The sequence below is a fragment of the Giraffa tippelskirchi genome, chromosome 9 (assembly GCF_054371585.1).
Source record: "Giraffa tippelskirchi isolate mGirTip1 chromosome 9, T2T-mGirTip1v1.2.pri, whole genome shotgun sequence".
Lineage (NCBI taxonomy): Eukaryota > Metazoa > Chordata > Mammalia > Artiodactyla > Giraffidae > Giraffa > Giraffa tippelskirchi.
Window position 1 is genome coordinate 159,229,502 of NC_137283.1, and position 20,528 is coordinate 159,250,029.

The window sequence follows — 20,528 nt, forward strand, 5'->3', positions numbered from 1 at the left end:
GGTTTTCCAGGTGAGTCTTTTGAAATGCTTTCTTTCTCTTCTTTTTAACATCAACACTTAGAGATATACTGGAAATTTCAACAGTGTGTTTTATATTAGAAATACAAATGGATTTCATGTAAAGTTTTAAATTAAAAAAATAAAATTTTCAAAGAAAAATGTAACAAATATTCACATTCCCACCACCCCAAATGAACAAATGTTAGCATTTTGTCGTAGTTACTTTAGATTATCTTTTAAAAAAGAAAAAAACCATTGCAGATCAAGTTGAAATTCCACTTACTATTGCTGTGGAAGAAATTACACCAAAACTTAATGACTTTAAACCAGCATTTTTGTGTTATAAAGATTAAGAAGGTAAATCTGCAGCTTGTGTGCTGAGTGGCTTCAGTCATGTCCGACTCTTTGTGATCCCATGGATGATAGCCCACCAGGCTCCTCTGTCCATGTGATTTCCCCCCAAATACTGGAGTGGGTAGCATGCCCTTCTCCAGAGGATCTTTCTGACCTAGGGATCGAACCCAGGTCTCCTGCATTGCAGGCAGATTTTTGACTGCTACTGTCACCTGGGAAGCCCAAATCTGCAGCTTACCTATAAATAATGCTCAGCTTGGCTTATTAAAATTGGGGTATAATTGATTTGCAATGATGTGTTAGTTTCAGGTGTACAGCAAAATTATTCAGTTACGCATATATATGTTTCTATTTTTATTTTTCAATTCTTTCATTATAATTTATTGCAAGATATTTAATATAGCTTCTTGTGTCATACAGTAAATCCTTGCTGTTTATTTTAAAAAATACTTTTTATACTTGCAGATTCCGTGCATCAGGGAGTCAGAGCATGCACAGCAGGGAATGGTCGTCCCTGCCCCACAGCACGTGGCCTCCAAGTGGGAGGCTCTGCGGCCTCCTAGTCCATTCTTCACAGTTGTCCTATATCTGGGCATCCATGTGAATGTCCCCTTGTATCCCTGTCTTTCTAAAACCTAATCACAGGAAGCCGTGCAGATGCAGCCTTAGGACAAATTGTTGTCAGTGCTCTCATTATTATTCATCAAGCTGGATTAGAATGAAGCTGGCATTGGTAAAGCAGCATGGACTCTCCATTTAGTTACACTACACTCTCTAATACTTTCTCATCATTAGTAATAGGTGCCTGCTAAGTCCCTCAGTCGTGTCCAACTCTTTGCATGCCTATGGACTGTAGCCCACCCGACTCCTCTGTCCGTGGGATTCTCCAAGCAAGAATACTAGAATGGGTTGCCATTTCCTCCTCCAGAGTGTCTTCCCTACCCAGGGATCGAACCCATTAAGTACTTGTATTCTACTTAATATCACAGTGTTTAAACTATATTCACATTTATTCCCTGAGGTGAAACTTCATGAAAATAAAACTTGATCAGAACCTTAAGACTCACCTTCATATTTTGTATGAATCAAATAGAGTAGTCAATGATAAAATGCTTTAGAAGCCGTAGAGAGCTATTAAGATACCCACTGCTATTGAGACCCACTGTCTGATTTCTCAGTGAGCTCGTTTCGTATTACAGCCCTGCCCCATGCTTCATCCTGCATCTCTTTGGTGACCCTGCTTTTGCTTCCGCCTCGTCTCTGTGTGTCCAAGTACAACCAGATCTTCGAGGCCTGGCTCCAGCCCTGCCTCGGCCAAAACCCCGGCCTGGCACGTACCCACCCCCCCGCCCCGGACCATTTCTTTCCCAGCTCTGTGCTTCTCTTGTGGGATTTCAACACATTCCACCTTGTATTCTGTTTCACAGGCTGCATCACCAGTGCTCAGCTGGAAGCTTCGAGCAAATCAGAGCCCAAGCCCCGCTCCCTTCTCACTTGTGAGACAGCATGCCTGGCACCACAGCCTCCTGGACAAAACTTCTCACCGAGCTTGGGCGGCTCTCAGGCTGCCAGAGTCCAGGCTCGGGCCGTGCCTTCAGTGTGGCCGTATCTGGCAGGACAGGGGACTGTCCCTGGCTTGTCCAAAGTCACCCCTGGTCCCCCCGTTCAGCAAGAGGATGCTGGCCTCTGAGAGGGGCGTTGCCTGGGACTCTCCCCATCCTGGGACCGTGGGGCTCGTCCGTGGGGGTTGCGCTTTCCAGTTTGGAGCAGCTGTGGATTGAGAAGAGACACAAGGAAGAGCAAAGACTTGGCAGAGGCAGGGCCATTCAGGGTTTTTCCGGGATGGGTGCCAGCCTCCGGTTTAAGCGTGAGGTGATTAAAATATATGAAAGGGTGTCTTGTCTCCAGCTTCACTTGAAAGCTCTGCAGTGACAGTGATGGGAACATCTATGCCTCCCAGGGGCACCAGAAGGGGCAGGCTGAGCGGGTGCACGCTGGTTTCTGCATGGCTCGCTCTGGAAGCCTGGTACCGACCGCGGTCCCCAGTGGGTAGGCAGACGGCACCTTGAGAAGCCCGCATGGTCGCCTTACACTTGGCGGCGGTGTCTCTCTCTGGAAATGGATCAGACCAGACCTGGACCTTTGACGTGGCCTGAAGCAGGGATTCCCAAGCAACCAGACCCGTGTTAGAGCTGCCAACCAGCACACGGCCCCTTGGAAATGCCTGATCACTTCGACAGAAGTGCAGTCCTAGCAAAGGTCTATTTTCCTGTGATTTGGCCTAGTCTGAGCCAACGAAAAGACATAAACTGTCACGATGACACTCTAGAACCTTCCTTCCTTTGTAAAACAAAAAGAAAAGAAAGCAAGTGAAGTCGCTCAGTCGTGTCCAACTGTCTGCGACCCCAAGGATTGTAGCCTACCAGGCTCCTCTGTCCGTGGGATTTTTCAGGCAAGGGTTCTGGAGTGGATTGCCATTTCCTTCTCCAGGGGATCTTCCTGACCCAGGGATCGAACCTAGGTCTCCCCTATTGTGGGCAGATGCTTTACTGTCTGAAATTGTAAAACCAGGCTGCATAGCTCTTGCACTCAAGAGCTTGTACTCCCTGCCCCCCTTCCCACTGCGAAGCAATTAGTTCTAAGAGCAATATGAAACTGCTAGAGTAATGCTTGAAGAGGAAAAAAAAGCACATTGGTACAATGCCAACATTTTTTTTTTAATGTTATTCCAGTAGCAGAAAATTTTACTGCAAGCGTGAGGCAATTTTCAGTTGGTAAAAATACGATGGAAATAGCTCTCCTGCTGAAGAGATAACTTAAAGAAGTCTTATTGTTGTTTAATCCCTGGATCATGTCCAACTCTTTGTGACCCCATAGACTGTAGCTCACCAGGCTCCTCTGTTTATGGGATTTCCCAGGCAAGACTATCTGACACTTGGCAGCTCCAGGCAACTTAAAGACTTTGGGAAATACACGATTGTATGTGCGTATTTCCCAAAATAGTGTGTGCACACACACACACTAGAAATACTGTTCAGAGTAGTACAGATTACCAAGTTTGTTCTGTGCTTTGGGTCAAATAATTACAAACTCTGCAGTCACAACAGAATAACACTTGCAAAGCAGTTATCTCCAGGTGGAGTTTAATGAATAATCTTATTGTTTTCCAACTTGCCTGAAGTGCTCTACCAAAAATCCTGGCCCAGACTCTCTTCACATTAAGCATTTTCTCAAGCCTCCTTTCCTGATTCTAAACAATTGGAAATGTTATGAAAATAATTCTATTGTCAAATCCCACTGATTCTTGATCTCAAATATAAACCACCAAGAGAACAGCAACAACAAAAAAAACAAAGTTAGCTTAAGACACAGATGGAGGAAGAAGCCATCTGCAGATGCTGCTGAGAAAGCTTAGTTTTGGTGCAAAGATACGTTTTCAAATTTTATTTAAGTATAGTTGATGGATGAAGTTGTGCTTAATTTCTCCTGAACAGCAAAGTGACTCGGTTATCCATATACATATTCTTTTCATATTCTTTTCCATTATGGTTTAGCACAGAATATTGAATATAATTCCTTGCCCTGTGCGGTAGGACCTTGTTGTTTATCCATTCTGAATATATGTTTGCATTCGTAACCCCCGACCCCAGACCTTCCTTCCCCTTCCTCTGGCAACCACAAGTGTGTTTTCTATATCTGTAAGTTTAACATATGTTATGTATGTTTAACATATCTGTTTCATAGATATGTTCATTGGTGTCTACTTTCATAGATTCTATGTGATATAAGTGATATCATATGGTATTTGTCTTTCTCTGTCTCACATACTTCACTTAGTATGTGAGTATGATAACCTTAGTGTGATAATCTCTAGGTCTATCCATGTTGCTGCAAATGGCATTATTTCGTTTCTATGGCTAATATTCCATTACACACACACACACACACACACACACACACACACACACACACACACACATCTTCTCTATCCGTTCATCTGTTGATGGATATTTAGGTTGTTTTCATGTCTTGGCTGCTGTAAACAGTGTTACGATGAACATAAGCCATGCCTGATAGACTGTAATATATATCAGGAAGTCCTTGACATCACAAGACGGCAGATTTTGAAATTTTCTGTGTCAAATCGTCACGTGGGAGGAGGGGGCGGGGGAGTCTGTCTTTCTCTGCAAAGGACAGAGAAGGTCATGTGTTTATTTTCTTATAAGGGATGGTTAAACTCATTGTGGGAATTATTATTGCTATTATTTTGAGTAGTTTTTCTCTATCTGTTTCACCCAACCTACAATCAGATGGCTTATAAATCTTTCCTGTAGGTTCCATAACGTCCTACAGTCCAGAAAACTGCCAAATATCTTTGTCTGTATTTGAGGAAAATTTCTAGTAGCAAAATATCTCCTGGTACCGTTTTCAAAATGCCAACTACATATGATAGAACTACCTTTTGCACCTGTGAAAGTCCCCATATCTTGCTTCATGATAGGTTAATTTGACACCTTCCTTTCCCCAAACTGAAGAATCACAAAAAGGCAGCTACATGTTTATTATTAGTTTTAAAGATTATTGTGTTTCTAAGGATAAATTCTATGTGTTTTGTTTTGCCCTCTGTACTTATAACGATCAAATAGTGAGCTCATTTTTGTTACTAATTGTATGTTTCAAATACAAATCAACCCCCATGAATACCTGCAGTTAGAATCCTAATAGGAATCAAGGAGTTCTGAACTTGTTTCTGATTTGTATCTCATTATTTATTACCTGCGCTCACAAATACATCTGACCTATATATGCATACTATGTCATCTGTTTTTATTTTTCCCATTGTGCAATCTGGACAGCTTTGTCTCCAAAATGTTGAGTCATTTTAGTATATTTATTATGTCCTTTTAAATGTCTCTGCTGCTGCTGCTAAGTCTCTTTAGTCGTGTCCGACTCTGCGCGACCCCATAGACGGCAGCCCACCAGGCTCCCCCGTCCCTGGGATTCTCCAGGCAAGAACACTGGAGTGGGTTGCCATTTCCTTCTCCAATGCATGAAAGTGAAAAGTGAAAGTGAAGTCACTCAGTCGTGTCCGACTCTTAGCGACCCCATGGGCTGCAGCCCACCAGGCTCCTCCGTCCATGGGATTTTCCAGGCAAAAGTACTGGAGTGGGGTGCCATTTAAATGTCTCTACATTTCCTAATTATTACAGAGAACCATTATCATGTTAGGGATACAAAATCAACTCCAAGAAGAACCTCTGATCACTCTAATTAACAATGAGGCTAATATAAACAGATCCTACATTTTATTTTCTTAAAAACTGGGGTTGAAACACTTTGTTGGAAAAAATTGAATTTCTATGGAATTTGCTCATGTATGTTTATTTTAGAGGTCTGCATAAGAGTTTTACAAAAGAAATTGCAACCTACATAAATTAGCAAGCAGCTTTACATAATATTTTTCAAAACTTGTTTTGTAATAAGTTGGCATATAAGAAGGTTAACAAAGCAACTGGATTTTTTTTGAAATTATAATTTAATCTTTCATCCCCAAATGTCTATATTTTGCTTGCTATGACTTGATTATATTTCAAAACTCAGATTTTGCATTTCTTTTTTAGAGTAAGGCTTTCAGTGTATTTCTATAATGGTGAAAAACTTAAAACTACCTGCTCTGTTTTCCAGTATAAAGAATAGGTTTAATATTTGTGGTCTAATAATAGGTTTAATAATTATGATCACATATGCAATAGACTAAAGTAGCCATTTATAGTGATGGTATGGAAAAGAGATTCACAAACTCACAAATCCCATGCAGACTGTGTAGAATAGTAGAAGAACAAAGAACAAATAAAATAGTAGATGAATATAACGTTATCTTTTAAAAACACGTGTGTGTATATATATATGCATTGGTAAAAGTATAGAAAAATATTCATAATAGAGTGGAATTGCAGGTGATTATGGGAGATAATGAAGGGCAGAGAATCCTGGTGTGCTGCAGTTCATGGGGTGGCAAAGATTCTGACACGACTTAGCAAGTGAACAAGACCGACTATAATTGGTTGTTTTTCTTCTGATTTATATACATTCACCATGTTGCTTAGATAAAAAACAGTTTTTAAGAAGTAGGGGCAATGATTTTTAAAAAATAGTCATTTTATTCTTCAGATTTTTTATTTGACAATACAGAATGATAGTGTTGTAGTAAATGAGTTTATCAATCCCAGAACAGGGACCTCTAGTAGGAGAAGTAACAAGTTCACCTTAGAGACAAAGAAAATTATGGTATTAGGGCTTTTCTAGAAAATTCAGGATATGTGGTCACAGTTAAGGTATGTGACCTCTGGAGCTCACTGAAATAGATTTTCATGAAGGATCTGGTAGGTAGGGTGTCTCCAATCCAGGGGGTGTATTTTATCTAGGTCTTGAAGAAGGAAGGAGTGGAATTTTTATCTGACAGAGAAGAGACGGGAAAATGTGTTCCAGACAGAGAAAACAGTTGGAAGCCCACAAAGGTAAAAATAACTCAAATATGGGTGAACAGGCCAGTGCAGCCAAGAGCAATGGGTGATAAGATTGGAAAATGTGTTGAGGCACTATGGGAAAAGCTTTGAAAGCTGTAATAAAAAGCCTGCACTTTCTTCTGTAAAAAGTGATCAGCTATTAAAGATTTTAATCAAAAGAGGGATCATCTCATTTCCAAGGCACTCCTCCCTAATACCACATGTTATTATTTTAAGGTAGATTATTATTTTAGTGATATCTCATAAAGACACATGCTGAGCAGACCCATTTTGGGAGGCCTCTGCCCTGAAGCTTGAATATCAAGTATTGGTGTTACGTATGGTTAATATCAGGGCTTCCCAGGTGGCACAGTGTTAAAAAACCCACCTGCCAATGCAGGAGATGTGGGTTCGATTCCTGGGTCAGGACGATCTCCTGGAGGAGGAAATGGCAACCCACTCCAGTATTCTTGCCTGAAAAATTCCATGGACAGAGGAGCCTGGCGGGCTACAGTCCATGGGGTCACAAAGAGTCAAGACATGACTGAGCAACTGAGCACAATGAACATGGTTAATATCACAGAACAGGGTATCTGAGAAGTCAACTCATCACCAACGCTCAAGGCTGATCCTGGTCTCCAGGACAGAGAATACTGGCAAAAATATGAGTCAGATATTGTGTGCCACTTTAAATGAACACTGTTTTAGGGCATTTAGATAAGTATGGTATCTCAAACACTAAGAGTTAAAAGTTATCCAGTTACCAAACCGAACTTGAACCAACAATAAAGCCAGGCTGTTCATACAGGGTTGTGGTGAATGAAAGAATGATGTCTATTACAGCTCATACTCAAAAGATCCAAATCCCCTGATGGCTTTTCAGAGAAGGGTCTTTAAAGGCAAGGTGAGGAAGAGGGTCACAGTGTGCATGACACGCTCACAGACATTCTTCTGATTGATTGATGGTGAAGTCATAAGGAGGTATTTCTGGAGTCATGATCATCAACCTTCTGGTTTCAACAGGTCTGCAGTCTTCAAGGGCTTCCCAGGTGGCACTAGTGGTAAAGAACCCACCTGCCAATGCAGGAGATGCAAGAGACGTGGGTTTGATCCTTGGATCAGGAAGATCTCCTGGAAAAGGAAATGGTAACCCACTCCAGTACTCTTGCCTGGAAAATCCCATGGGCCGAGGAGCCTGGTGGGCTTTATTCCACGGGGTCCCAAAAGAGTTGGACACGACTTAGTGACTAAACAACAAAAACAAAAGGGGAAATGAAATGACGTCATTTGAGTGGGCCCTGATCCAGATGACTGACGACCTCGTTAGATGGAGATCAGGACACAGACGCACATAGAGAGGAAGCCCTGTAAACAGACGGAGAAGACGGCTGTCTTCAAGCCAAGAAGAGAGGCCTCAGGAGAAACTAACTCTGTTGACACCTTAATCTCAGACTTCTGGCCTCCAAAATGTAAGAAAATATATCTCTGTTGCTTAAAGCCACACTTTCTCATGACGACCCTAGCAAACAGATATGCGGGCCATCCTTGGTGGCCTTTAGCTCTAGACGCATCGTTCCAGGCTCTCCCTGTGTTTCCCAAGGTGTGCCCCTCGCTGCCATGTGTATGTCTGTGTCTCTGCCTCCTCTTCTTATAAGGACACCAGTCATTACATTAGGGCCCACCCTGAGCCAGTATGACCTCATCTTCACCAATTACATCTGCTAAGACCCTATTTCCAAATAAAGTCATTTTCTGAGGTTCCAGATTGACATCAACTGGGTGAGGGCTGGGGGACACTAGCCAACCCAGCACACAATGTGAAAATTAACTACCCCTCAGCAGGCATGTAACTTGTATACTTATAACCTCCATGCCTACCCAGGGTTTTCAAAGTCGCCTCCTTGCTAGACTAGATTCTGATTTTATTGGTCTGGAGCAGAGCTTAGGCTTGTTTTCACTTATTCCAAATCATTTTAACAAGCAGTCAGTGTTGAAAACTACATTTTAAAACCATTCATTATGGTATTTATTATCATCATCACAAAATTAAAAGACATCTGTTCCTTGGAAGAAAAGCTATGACAAATCTAGACAGCATAATAAAAAGCAGAGACATCACTTTGCCAACAAAGGTCCTTCTAGTCAAAGCTATGGTTTTTCCAGTAGTCATGTATGGATATGAGAGTTGGACCATAAAGAAAGCTGAGCACCGAAGAATTGATGCTTTTGAACTATGGTGTTGGAGAAGACTCTTGAGAGTCCCTTGGACTGCAAGGAGATCCAACCAGTCCGTCCTAAAGGAAATCAGTCCTGAATATTCATTGGAAGGACTGATGCTGAAGCTGAACCTCCAATACTTTGGCCACCTGATACGAAGAACTGACTCATTGGAAAAGACCCTGATGCTGGGAAAGATTGAGGGCAAGAGGAGAAGCGGGAAGACAGAGAATGAAATGGTTTGATGGCATCACCGACTCTATGAACATGAATTTGAGCAAACTCCGAGAGATAGTGAAGGACAGGGAAGCCTCGTGTGCTGCAGTCGATGGGATCACAAAGAGTTGGACACGATTTAGTAAACTGAACAACAACAACAACAACATCATTGTCATTAGATTGCTAACCAAAGGTAGTTGGGAACATTTATTGGGTATTTAATGTCTCGAGCATTATACTAAGTACTTTACATATATTATCTGAGTGACAGCCTCAGTCCAGTTCTTGCGCTCATTTTATAGACAGGGACACAGAGGGGTAAAAGACATTAAGAAGGGTTTTCCTGGTGTCTCGGTGGTACAGAATCCTCCTGCCAGTGCAGAAGCCACAGGTTTGATCCTTGATCCAGGAAGATCCCACATGCCGCAGAGCAACTAAGCCCGTGCACCACAGCTATTGAGCCTGTGCTCTTGACCCCTGGAACCACAACTCTGAGCTCATGTGCAGCAACTGCTGAAGCCTGTGTGCCCTACAGCCGGTGCTCCACAAGAGAAGCCTCTGCAATGAGAAAAAGACATTAAGAAAATTGCCAAGGGACACAAAGTTAGGAGGGGTCGATCAAGATGCCTGGGCTGACTCCAGAGCCGCGGCGCCTCTGTTCTTGGGTCTGTACAGATTCAGAGCCAGTCAGCTTTCTCTTGTCCTCAGATAGTCTCAGTTCTTTAGAGAAATCGTAAACATTTTCAGATGAGTAATTGCTTGTCTTCGCTACAAAGAAATAAAACAGGTTGAACGACTAAGGTTTGAAGGTGAGTCACGAAGGTCTTAATAAATAATGAGGCATTATTATTATTATCTGAGTAAATTTAGCTTTCTCCTTTCTTCCAGTTTCACAAGCTCAGACAGAAAGCTGTCCATTTAAAGGACATTTTTCCCTCCTATTTCCAAGCTTGTTTGCTTGACTATATATGAAAAGTGAAAGTCGTTCAGTCGTGTCTGACTCTTTGTGACCCCATGGACTGTACAGTCCGTGGAATTCTCTAGGCCAGAATACTGGAGTGGGTAGCCTCTTCCTTCTCCAGGGGATCTTCCCGACCCAGGAATCGAACCGGGGCCTCCTGCATTGCAGGCGGATGCTTTACCAGCTGAGTTACTGGGGAGGCTTCTATATATATATGAAAGTGTGACTATTGCTGACCCTGGAGAGCGGCTGTGGGACAAGTGACCCTCTGTAACCCTTGCATCACATGGCGGTGCCACTTTACACCGGTGATCGCCTGTTCTAGGCAACTGTTGCAGATTCTTGGGTTTCTTGTCTCTGGGTCTTGCTCTCCTCTCCCTGGAATCTTGTTCTGTCCTGGGTTTAGGGCTTCTGCTCTGGGCCTTTCCATTTGCAACCTTCCAGACTCTTCCTTTGTCCTTTAGATCTTTCTCCTTTCTCATGAGCGCTCTTGATGCCTCTGGTTTTCTGAGTAAGAAACTCTGTCCCCCTGCCCCACTGGGGGCATAGACACAGGTGGTCATTCAGCTTTAAAGCTGAGCCTGCCACCCTCACTGCTGCAGGCAGATCTGAGCCTCACTGGCACGTGTGCTTCGGTCCCTGTGCCTAGGTTGCCCATCGCCCTGCTCAAACACCCTTCTTTCCGCTTTGTTTCCCTTCCAAATGCAGCTCATTATTGAAGGCTTTGTCTATGTCCCCCTTTCTCCATGAATCTGATTGCTCTGGATTCCCACTGGTCATGTCTTTCTCTGAAGCCCTCTTGCATTTAGTCAGTCCCATGCACTTTAGATCTCAATTGCCCTGTGTTTGTTTCCTGTGTAGCTTTACCCTGGCTCCTGGTGGCTGAGTGGTAAAGAATCTGCCTGCCAATGCAGGAGACCTGGGTTCGATCCCTGGGTTGGGAAGATCCCCTGGAGAAGGTAATGGCAACCCACTCTAACATTCTTGCCAGGAAATCCCATGGACAGAGGAGCCTGGTGGGCTACAGTCCATGGGCTCTCAAAAGAGTCAAACATAACTTAGAGACTAAACAACAGCTCCGAGCCATGTAATAAGTTCCCCATGGAGGCAGAAACGAAGCCTGAGCTGTTATTCCTCCTGGCCTCATCTGTGGGATGCCAGCATACCACTGGAAGCTTTAAATACTTATGATCAGTTTCCATGTCTGCAGCTCATTATGACGGCTCATATAGATCAGAAAAGCAGGCAAATTTTGGTATTAAGATATCCAAATAATGCTATCAGATCATGTTAAAGAAATTTTCGTTAAAACTAAAATTAATAGTGACATGCTTCCCCCTCATAGAGATCCAACCCAAATGATTTTCTTTGTGATTGCAGTGTTTTTAAAATATTTATTTGTTTGGCTGCTCCAGGTCTTAGTTGCGTCATATGGAATCCTTGGTCTTTGTTGCAGCATGCAGGATCTTTTTAGTTGCCATGTGCAGGCTCTTATTTGCAGTGTGTGGGATCTAGTTCCCAACCAGGGGTCAAACCCAGGACTTCTACGTTGGGAGTGGGAAGTCTTAACCACTGGATCACCAGGGAAGTCCCTATGATTACAGTATTTTAAACCATTAATAGGCTCTGTGATGGCAGCTCGTTGGTTAGAAATGGAATCCATCCATGGGATCAATGTGTGATTGGCCGGTGCTAAATATAGCCAGAGGCACCCCACACCTGGTGGTCAAACCAAGGGCGTATGTGATGTTGATAACACTGATGAAGAGTTTGTTGGCTGTTGATTTCTAACTGAGAGCTGATGAAGAATGGCTCCATTTACAACACATCCTGAGAAAATCAAAACAGAGGCACTCGGAGCTTATCATTCAATTCCAGCAACTTCTCTTTCTCCCACCACAATACAGAGAATGAATACTGATTTTCATGGCTGAGGCTAGAGTCAAATACTGTGATATCCTCTCAACTTAGACTCTTATGTGAGGGTTTGTTCCAGAGGAACTAAACAGCACGTCTATGGGAAAGTAACCTGCCAGCCATCAGGGGTTGCTCCCTGCGGTTTCAGGAGCAGGCAAGCCGTCTCCTGAAGTCCTGTCTTTTGCATCCCTGCATTATTTTCACCTTACTTCCTCCCTTTGACCTTTGTGTATTGAAGATATGCTGTTGCCCTGGTTCTAAGGATAATTTAGACATCAAAACTTGAGCATATATCTGACGATGACCTGCTGCTGCTAAGTCGCTTGAGTCGCGTCTGCCTCTGTGCGACCCCATAGACGGCAGCCCACCAGGCTCCCCCGTCCCCGGGATTCTCCAGGCAAGAACACTGGAGTGGATTGCCATTTCCTTCTCCAATGCAGGAAAGTGAAAAGTGAAAGTGAAGTCACTCAGTCGTGTCCAACTCTTAGCAACCCCATGGACTGCAGCCTACCAGGCTCCTCCGTCCGTGGGATTTTCCAGGCAAGAGTACTGGAGTAGGGTGCCATTGCCTTCTCTGGACGATGACCTGATTCAGCATTTTATCATTACAGCTCAAGTTGACATAATGTCTGTTTGGATTTTAACATCTAGGAAAAGCTAAGAAAAGCACTTGGTTGGAAGCCCTTTGAAACGATCTAATTAGGCTAGAGTTCTGCTTTCTGCAAATGAAATGATGAGATCCTTCCAGAATTCCACAAACAGCTGTTTGAATCTTTATCTGATTGGCTTTCTGCTTATGCCAAGGGGGGTAATTTTCATTGCATAGAGATGAGTTGAAATTTAAGTAAAAGTTACTTTAAAGGAAAATTAACAGGATGGGTACAATGGCTTTATGAGCATTTAAACATAATTTTAAATGTGTTCACTTATAAAAAAGGAGATGCTTCCCTTGTTCTTGGTAGATTGCCTCAGGACAGACATAAATGTTTGTGTCTTTGATTCATACTTAGTTCTGACAAGAGATGGGTTTTAGGTCTCCCTGGGAACTACGACAAAATTTCAGTACTTTTCTTCGGGAAAAGTCCCTTAGCCTATAACATTCATTGGCTTCAGTGCCTGCCAACGTTTCCTTAGGCACAAAAATATCTCAGACCCAGAGCTGTTTGGGCAACAGACAGCGAACTCAGAACTGATTATGACGCACCGCCCCAGGAGGCAGGGGTCTGCCTCCCAACTGGGCGAGCAAGAGTCAAAACCAAGCCGTTCAGTCTTGTGACTGCAGTGTCTCTTCCCTGTGCTGGAAACCTAAGTGTGTGTGTGTGTGTGTGTGTGTGTGTGTGTGCACGCGCACGTGCACGCACATGCATTTTTTCCCAGATATGTAGTTTGTTTAATTTACTTTATGCTTTTGAAGGGTTTCCCTTGTAGCTCAATTGTTAAAGAATCTGCCTGCAGTGCAGGAGACCCGGGTTCGATCCCTGGGTCGGGAAGATCCCCTGGAGAAGGAAATGGCAACCCACTCCAGTATCCTTGTCTGGAAAATCTCATGGACAGAAAAGCCTGGTGGACTGCAGTCCATGGGGTCGCAAAGAGTCGGCCACAACTGAGCAACTAACACACATACACACATGCTTTTGAAAGACTGCAGGCTCCCAGTCATAAAAAAAAAAAAGAAAGAAAGAAAACAGGTATATCAAGCAGGAAGGGATTGAATAAAAAGATGTAGATTTGAGCTGTTTTGGAAGAGCCAGAAAAGCAAGGATGGGACAGCTGTTGCAGACCCCCTGCCCTGCTCCACAGCATCTCAGAGCCTGGGGGTCCTGTCCCTTCGCCCCCATGTAGCCGGGGAGTGGTTAGAAGCACTGTGCGTGCTCAGTCGTGTCTGGCTCTTTGTGACCCCATGGACTGAAGCACACCAGGCTCCTCTGTCCATGGGAGTCTCCAGGCGAGAATGCTGCAGTGGGTTGCATGCTCCAGGGGATCTAGTACTGCGTGTTGTCCTTGCTACAGCTGGAGCCAGGGCAGCTGCCACAGCCAGAAGCTGAACCCCCACTGCCTCCCTCGTCCTTCTCATCCTGCACCAGCGCCCCCTACTGGCAGAACCTACCTGGGCCCTGCTGACCCAGGATTCTGAGAAGGGTAATTTGCACTCCCTCAACAGAGGATGAGATGGTTGGAAGGCATCACCAACTCCATGGACTTGAGTCTGAGCGAGCTCGGGGAGCTGGTGATGGACAGGGAGGCCTGACGTGCTGCAGTCCACGAGGTCGCAAAGAGTCGGACATCACTGAGTGACTGAACTGAACTGAACATCTGTAATACAGAGCAAAGCATTAGCATACGCTCCATATGTGGTCCAGATGCTGTCATAGTGCTTTAGAAACTAAGTGATCATAACACATTAACCACTTAAACATTTATTTTAAATTAATTTTATTGTCGTAGGAAATATGGAAAAAAAATTTTTTGGTAGCTCCTCTTATGGGAGAGTTAAAAATGTCATCAATTTTATATTAAGAATATTTTTTGTGTATTTAAAGAGTATTTACGGGCATCTCAATTCACACAATTCAAAAGGAGCTAAATATGTTCATTAAAAGGCTTGTTCTTGCTGGGCTTCGCTGGGTCATATTGGAGAAACATTCCTATATCTGTGGCTAACCCAGGTGTCTAAAGCTCAGCTGGAGGAAGCAGTTTCTACTGTTTGGGAGTTTATATTTGACATTGGCTGATATCAGCATATTTTCTGAGTCAGAAGTTTTCTCTGGCAGTTAAATCTCCTGTTTGATTTCTGAGATTTTACATACTTTAATTCTAGTTGCATTCTTTACATGCTTAATTTCAATGAGAAATTATTTCGGATGAGTAATCACCTGCAAGTTTACCTAAAATGAAATTTTTGTGCCTTGAAAAACCAGCACCTATATTAATGATAAATCCCTTTTAAGTTACAACTACTATGCATATATGTGTATCTTCTTACTTCTTTGGGGCTTCCCTGGTGACTCAGAGGGTAAAGAATCCGCCTGCAATGCAGAAGACCCGGATTCAGTCCCTGGGTTGGGAAGATCCCCTGGAAAAGGGAATGGCACGCCACTCCAGTATTCTTGCCTGGAGAATTACAGGGACAGAGGAGCCTGGTGGGCTATAGTCCACGGGGTCACAAAGAGTCAGACATGAGAATCTTATTTCTTTATTCTCCATAAATCTTTTCAGTAGCTATATGAAGTGGGCCAGCTACTACTGCCCCGAGTCTTCTTTTTTCTAGCTTCTTTTTTTTCCAGCCAAACTTAGCCAGTTTAAGTGGTTAAAGTGCTATGATAACTTAGTTTTTAAAGCACTATGATGCTGCCTGGACCACATATTGAACATCTTCTATGCTTTGTTCTGTATTTCAGATGTTGGAGGAGTGCAAGCTACAATTCTCAGCTTCCAGCTTCTTTTTTCCAGCTGTATTAGTCGACAGGTCATACATTAACTGTGGGACCAAGACAAGAATTCAGGTTCTATAAATAAATATTGCAGTTTGATTATGAATATGTATCTATAAGACCACTCACAATTCTTATTCCAGTAACATTAATTTTCTTGTCACAGTGCAGTCTAGAGGAGTGCTCTTCATGTGGGGGCAAGCATGCCATTTGCCCCAGGTGTGCAGAGATGGTCATGCGGTGGGGGGTCTGGATTCTTCAAAAGGAATCGGATTTCAGAGCCTCAGCTCACACATGTCCAAAATGGATGTCAAGGATATGTAGTTGATGAGGATACAGGTCTTTTCTTAATGTCCTCCCCCTTTGCAAAAGGACTCCTACCTCTCTCCCATCTTACTATAATGTACTGACCTGGGGTTTTAAAACCAGTGGGACAATTTGGAATACTGGTAAGGAAGTAACTAAGAAAGAAAGTAAACGACCTGAACGATTTGATTGAACACCTTTTTATAAGCCTGGTGGTTTCCATTTCTTTTCTGACAGCAAGACTGTGGGAGTCTTAAACAGCATGTTGGTTAACAGAAAAGTTAAAAATAATTTTATTCATGCGTTGTTCTGTGAATCTTGGCATTGAGAAAGAAGCAATAGAACCGGGTAACAATCCTGTAACAAAACTCTCTCCATTCCCATTAATTTATTTATACAAATAAGTTTTCTTGGCACATAAATTTCTAAAAATGAAAAATCAGGAATGGAACTGATGTTGAGCCCTAACTCATTCTAGTAATAAACAATCTTCAACCACAGATTACATGAGCTAACTGGAAAACCCCGAGCTTTCTTAACCTTATTCTAGAAACGGGGAGATGCATTTCCAACAAAATTTTGCTCCTGATAGTACTTGTTTTTCAAGATTCATCTTACCTTACGTTCTTGTATCATGTTCTAAAAGTAACTAGAATATAACCCAATCAGAAAGGATTCTCATATTTAGAAACATTGTCTCAGGAAAAAAGTTAATTAAATGTCAGTTGGCATACATAACACAATATTTTCTACATAAAATATTAGGTGAATGAAAATAAGAATTCAAAGAGGAAAAAGATTGGTGTCAAATTTTAGACTATTGAAGAACGTGCTTTCGCTGGATGATGGTAGGTGTCACATGGCTATGGTACTCTACTGGATACAGCTGGGAGAATGATTTTAAAATGACAGCATTCATAGTGTACTGAAAATTACATCGATGGCAGATAGTGAAACTGATAAAGAAGACACATATCACGGTAAAAGCACCTATGTCATACACATCAGAGTTTTTATTTAAGGAGCATGCGAGCAAAAATGTTTAAGGATACAAAAGATCAGGTGTCTTGAGGAGGAGCATTGCCACGGGTGTCTCATGGGTTTTCTTTGTCTCCCCAGTTTGACCTCGTGTGTGTCAACGCTTGGATGCTGGATCTCACACAAGCCATCCTGAACCTGGGCTTCCTGGCCGGGGCGTTCACCTTGGGCTATGCAGCAGACAGGTAGGCATGGGTAAGACAGCCACTTCACGTCTAGAAGATGATGTATACCTGTGCAGAGGGAGATGTTTCGTGTTAACTGTTAGGAAGCTATGACTTCTACATTTGGAAAAGAATCTTCATGCCCCCACTCATGATGCTGAACACCTGTTTGGTTGAACGAATTCTTTCCTTTTTCTTAAACTGCATCTCCTTACTCCTTGAACTGTGCAACTCACTGGGGCTGCTCCACTTTGGTCTGAACACGTCTGAGAGCCAACATAGACCAGTAAGGCAGTGACTTTGTGTCTGGGCCGAGGGCTGGCTGGCTGGGCGGTGTGGAGATGATTCCATGCGCTTCAGTAACTCCCTAGTATGTGTGTGGTTTGATTGATTTAGTCATAAAGTCAGCCCCTTACAAATTTGTTTCATTCAATTTAAAAAAAAATTTATATTTCATTTTGCCAATTGGAAACTTTGCAAAAAGAGTTTTCCAAAAACCATGAAAAGAATTTTATCTCTTATTGAACATCCATCAGTATAAGCCAGTTAATGGCAGACACACTGACTTACTCAAGACAGTCATTCTCTCTATTCAAATATTCCTGTTTCAGACATTGTTGATGTTGGTTATTGTATTCCTGTGTAACTACTCATTTATGTCAATTCTAACTATGAAAACACTTGTGGTGACTTAATAATCTCCTGTCCTGCTTAGGACAGGGACAGGAAAGCTCTGGCCCCTGATCTTATCTGGCTAGCATGTCTGTAGGTGGAATCAGAAGGAGAAAGGGACAGAAAGAAGCCAAAATGGTCACTCCAGCCCAGCCCCAGCATTCCTTGTGACCATATTTGCCATGGTCAGGCCTGGGAGGGTCTCTTACAGAGCTGCCAACAGCAATTAATTAGCGAATTCCAACAAAACGCCCCAAATCCTGTAGGCAGTTGATGGTCGTTGTTTGACCAGACCAGGACGTCAAAATGGGTAGAACCTTTGGTTTCTGCTCCCTCTCTTCTTTTTCTCGAGCTGTCCCCAGCCCTCCCCGACAGGAGACGTCTCCCTAACCCTCTGGGCCTCGTGCTGTTTCCCCTTCTTTTATCTGTGTCTTTCCTACTTCCTGCTTCCAGCCTTTTCCATTCATCTTTCCTTCCTTAATCCTCTCCCATCCCCCACCTCACACTCTCTCCTAGCTGGCTACCATTTGAGTTTGCGTTACAGGATTTCAATATGTATTTCTTTCATTTTATTGTTTCTCTTTCTAATTTAAACATTAGGTTTTGCTTCTGCGTGTTTCTCTTTTACAGTCAGTAAAGGTATCTTTAGACTACAGTAAATCAGCTACTGGGGGAGGTGGGCTTTTCCTACTTGCATTCCAGGAGGGGCTGAGCACCTGACTTCAGAGATGACCTGGTACTCTGGGGAGGAAGACAGAGTCGTGCATATTCCTTTGCCCCATCTAAGGGCTGACCGTCTTTCAGCTCCTTCACTCTCATATTCTTGAAGGAAAGGACAGAAACAATGTAGTAGGTCACCTATTGGTCAGGGCTTCCCATGTGGCTCAGTGATGAAGAATCTGCCTGCCAGTGCAAGAGATGCAGGTTTGATCCCTGTTCAAGAAGATCCCCTGGAGGAGGCAGCCCACTCCAGTGTTCTTGCCTGGTAAATCCCATGGACAGAGGAGCCTGGCGGGCTACAGTCCACGGAGTTTCAAAGAGTCAGACATGACTTAGTGACTGAGCAAGCACACATCCAAATTCCTGGCCCATCATGGGTACCTCTTATATTTATGGAAATATTATAATATATCCAGGGCATTTCTAATCCAGGGTTTGAAAATGGTGCTGCTTAAACGGAAAGCCAGTGCGCACATTAATGGCAGACACCTGCATGTTCAACACGCGGGGCTCTTACCTTCCTTGTCCCTGCCTCCCTTTCTGACCTGCAGTATTCGTGCCTGGGAAATGCCATGGACAGAGGATCCTGGCGGGCTACCGTCCACGGGGTCACAAGAGTCAGATACCACGTAGCAACTAAACGACAACATATCTAGGAGAGGACAGTAGGAAAGGCAGAGAGTGAATTTAAAACCCTAGGTAAACCGAGACCACTTCTATCTCCACTGTGAAGCAAGAAACTGTGAATTTGATAGAAATTTCTCAAGAAACTCACCCCAAGTTGCATGGCTGGTATGTGGTTGAGCCAAGATTGAAGGCCAGGCCTCTTGGCTGTCAGGACCATTTCGGCTTCTTTCTGTGCCTCTCTCCTTCTGACTCCACCCACAGAAATGCTAGGAACTGTCCAAGCTGCCACCAGAGAGATTGTATGGGAGAAAACGTTGTGGATGAGCACATGGAGAGATGGAGAAGCTTATCTCTTTTGGAAACTGCAGTCCCAAAGGATGCATTCTGTGCTTTAAATTTCATAATGTCATTTCAGGAGCGTATGTTTTTATTTGCCCTGGTTTTGCTATAAAACAAAACGTAGCGCTTTCCGTAATCCTTGACACGGTGATCAGGAACTTCTAGGGGACAAAAGTTCTGCACTTGAAGTTCTTTTAACAACACTTACAATGATAGTCTTCTCATTGTGTTGAAAAACACGTTTAAGGTAATCTCTTCCTCTCTGATTCTCAAAAAGGTATGGCCGAACAGTCATTTACTTGCTCTCGTGTTTTGGTGTTGGCGTCACTGGTGTCGTGGTGGCGTTTGCTCCCAATTTCCCTGTGTTTGTGATCTTCCGCTTTCTACAAGGCGTGTTTGGAAAGGGGACGTGGATGACCTGCTATGTGATCGGTAAGACCTGGCTTCGTCTCCTTGTCTGTTTGAGAATCAGGGTTTGGGGGTGAGAAGTGCCATTGCTCAGCCTTCCTCTGGCAAGTCTGGTGACGCTTCACTCCTACTGCAGTGGTTACTCCTGCAACATAGGAGGGTGAAGGGCAAGCCACTGAGTCTTTAGAAATTAAAATCCCCACCATTGTATTTGGTATATATTATGTATATATTTGAAAACCAAATGTGGAATATCACCAAAAACTGGGATGAACCACTTTCTAGCACTTTCTAGCCATACTGCTGTCAGCTTTCTTGCTTTGCTTTCTTTTTTCTTTTTTTCATTTATTTTTGGCTGCACTGGGTCTGCGTTGCTGTGCTTGGGCCGCTCTTGAGTTGCAGTCCACAGCTTCTGTTCACAGTGGCTTCTCTTGTTGCAGAGCATGGGCTCCAGGGAGCTTAGGCTTCAGTAGTTGCAGCACATGGACTCAGTAGTTACAGCTCATGGGTTGCAGAGCGCAGGCTCAGAAGTTGTGGCACATGGACTTAGTTGCTCCATGGCATGGGGGATCTTTCCAGATCAGGGATTGAACCAGTGTCCCCTGCAGTGGCAGGCAGATTCTTAACCACTGGACCACCAGGGAAGCTC

General features: G+C 43.4%; 1 protein-coding gene and 1 long non-coding RNA gene across 3 annotated transcripts in view; both read left to right on the plus strand.

Annotated features, from left to right (window-relative positions):
• SLC22A3 (solute carrier family 22 member 3) overlaps window positions 1-20,528 on the plus strand; it is a 94,917-nt gene that overhangs the window by 19,377 nt on the left and 55,012 nt on the right. The window contains exons 2-4 of one of the 2 annotated variants that reach the window (XM_081524425.1): window positions 6,780-6,872; window positions 17,031-17,134; window positions 19,749-19,903. In XM_081524425.1, coding sequence (XP_081380551.1) covers window positions 6,780-6,872; window positions 17,031-17,134; window positions 19,749-19,903 — 352 coding nt within the window. The remainder of the gene's footprint in view (window positions 1-6,779; window positions 6,873-17,030; window positions 17,135-19,748; window positions 19,904-20,528) is intronic. The other variant, XM_081524426.1, reaches the window with a different exon arrangement.
• On the plus strand, window positions 8,847-13,871 carry LOC145519734 (uncharacterized). The gene is made up of 3 exons (XR_014063846.1): window positions 8,847-9,401; window positions 11,285-12,545; window positions 12,689-13,871. It is a non-coding gene; the product is annotated as an uncharacterized LOC145519734 (long non-coding RNA).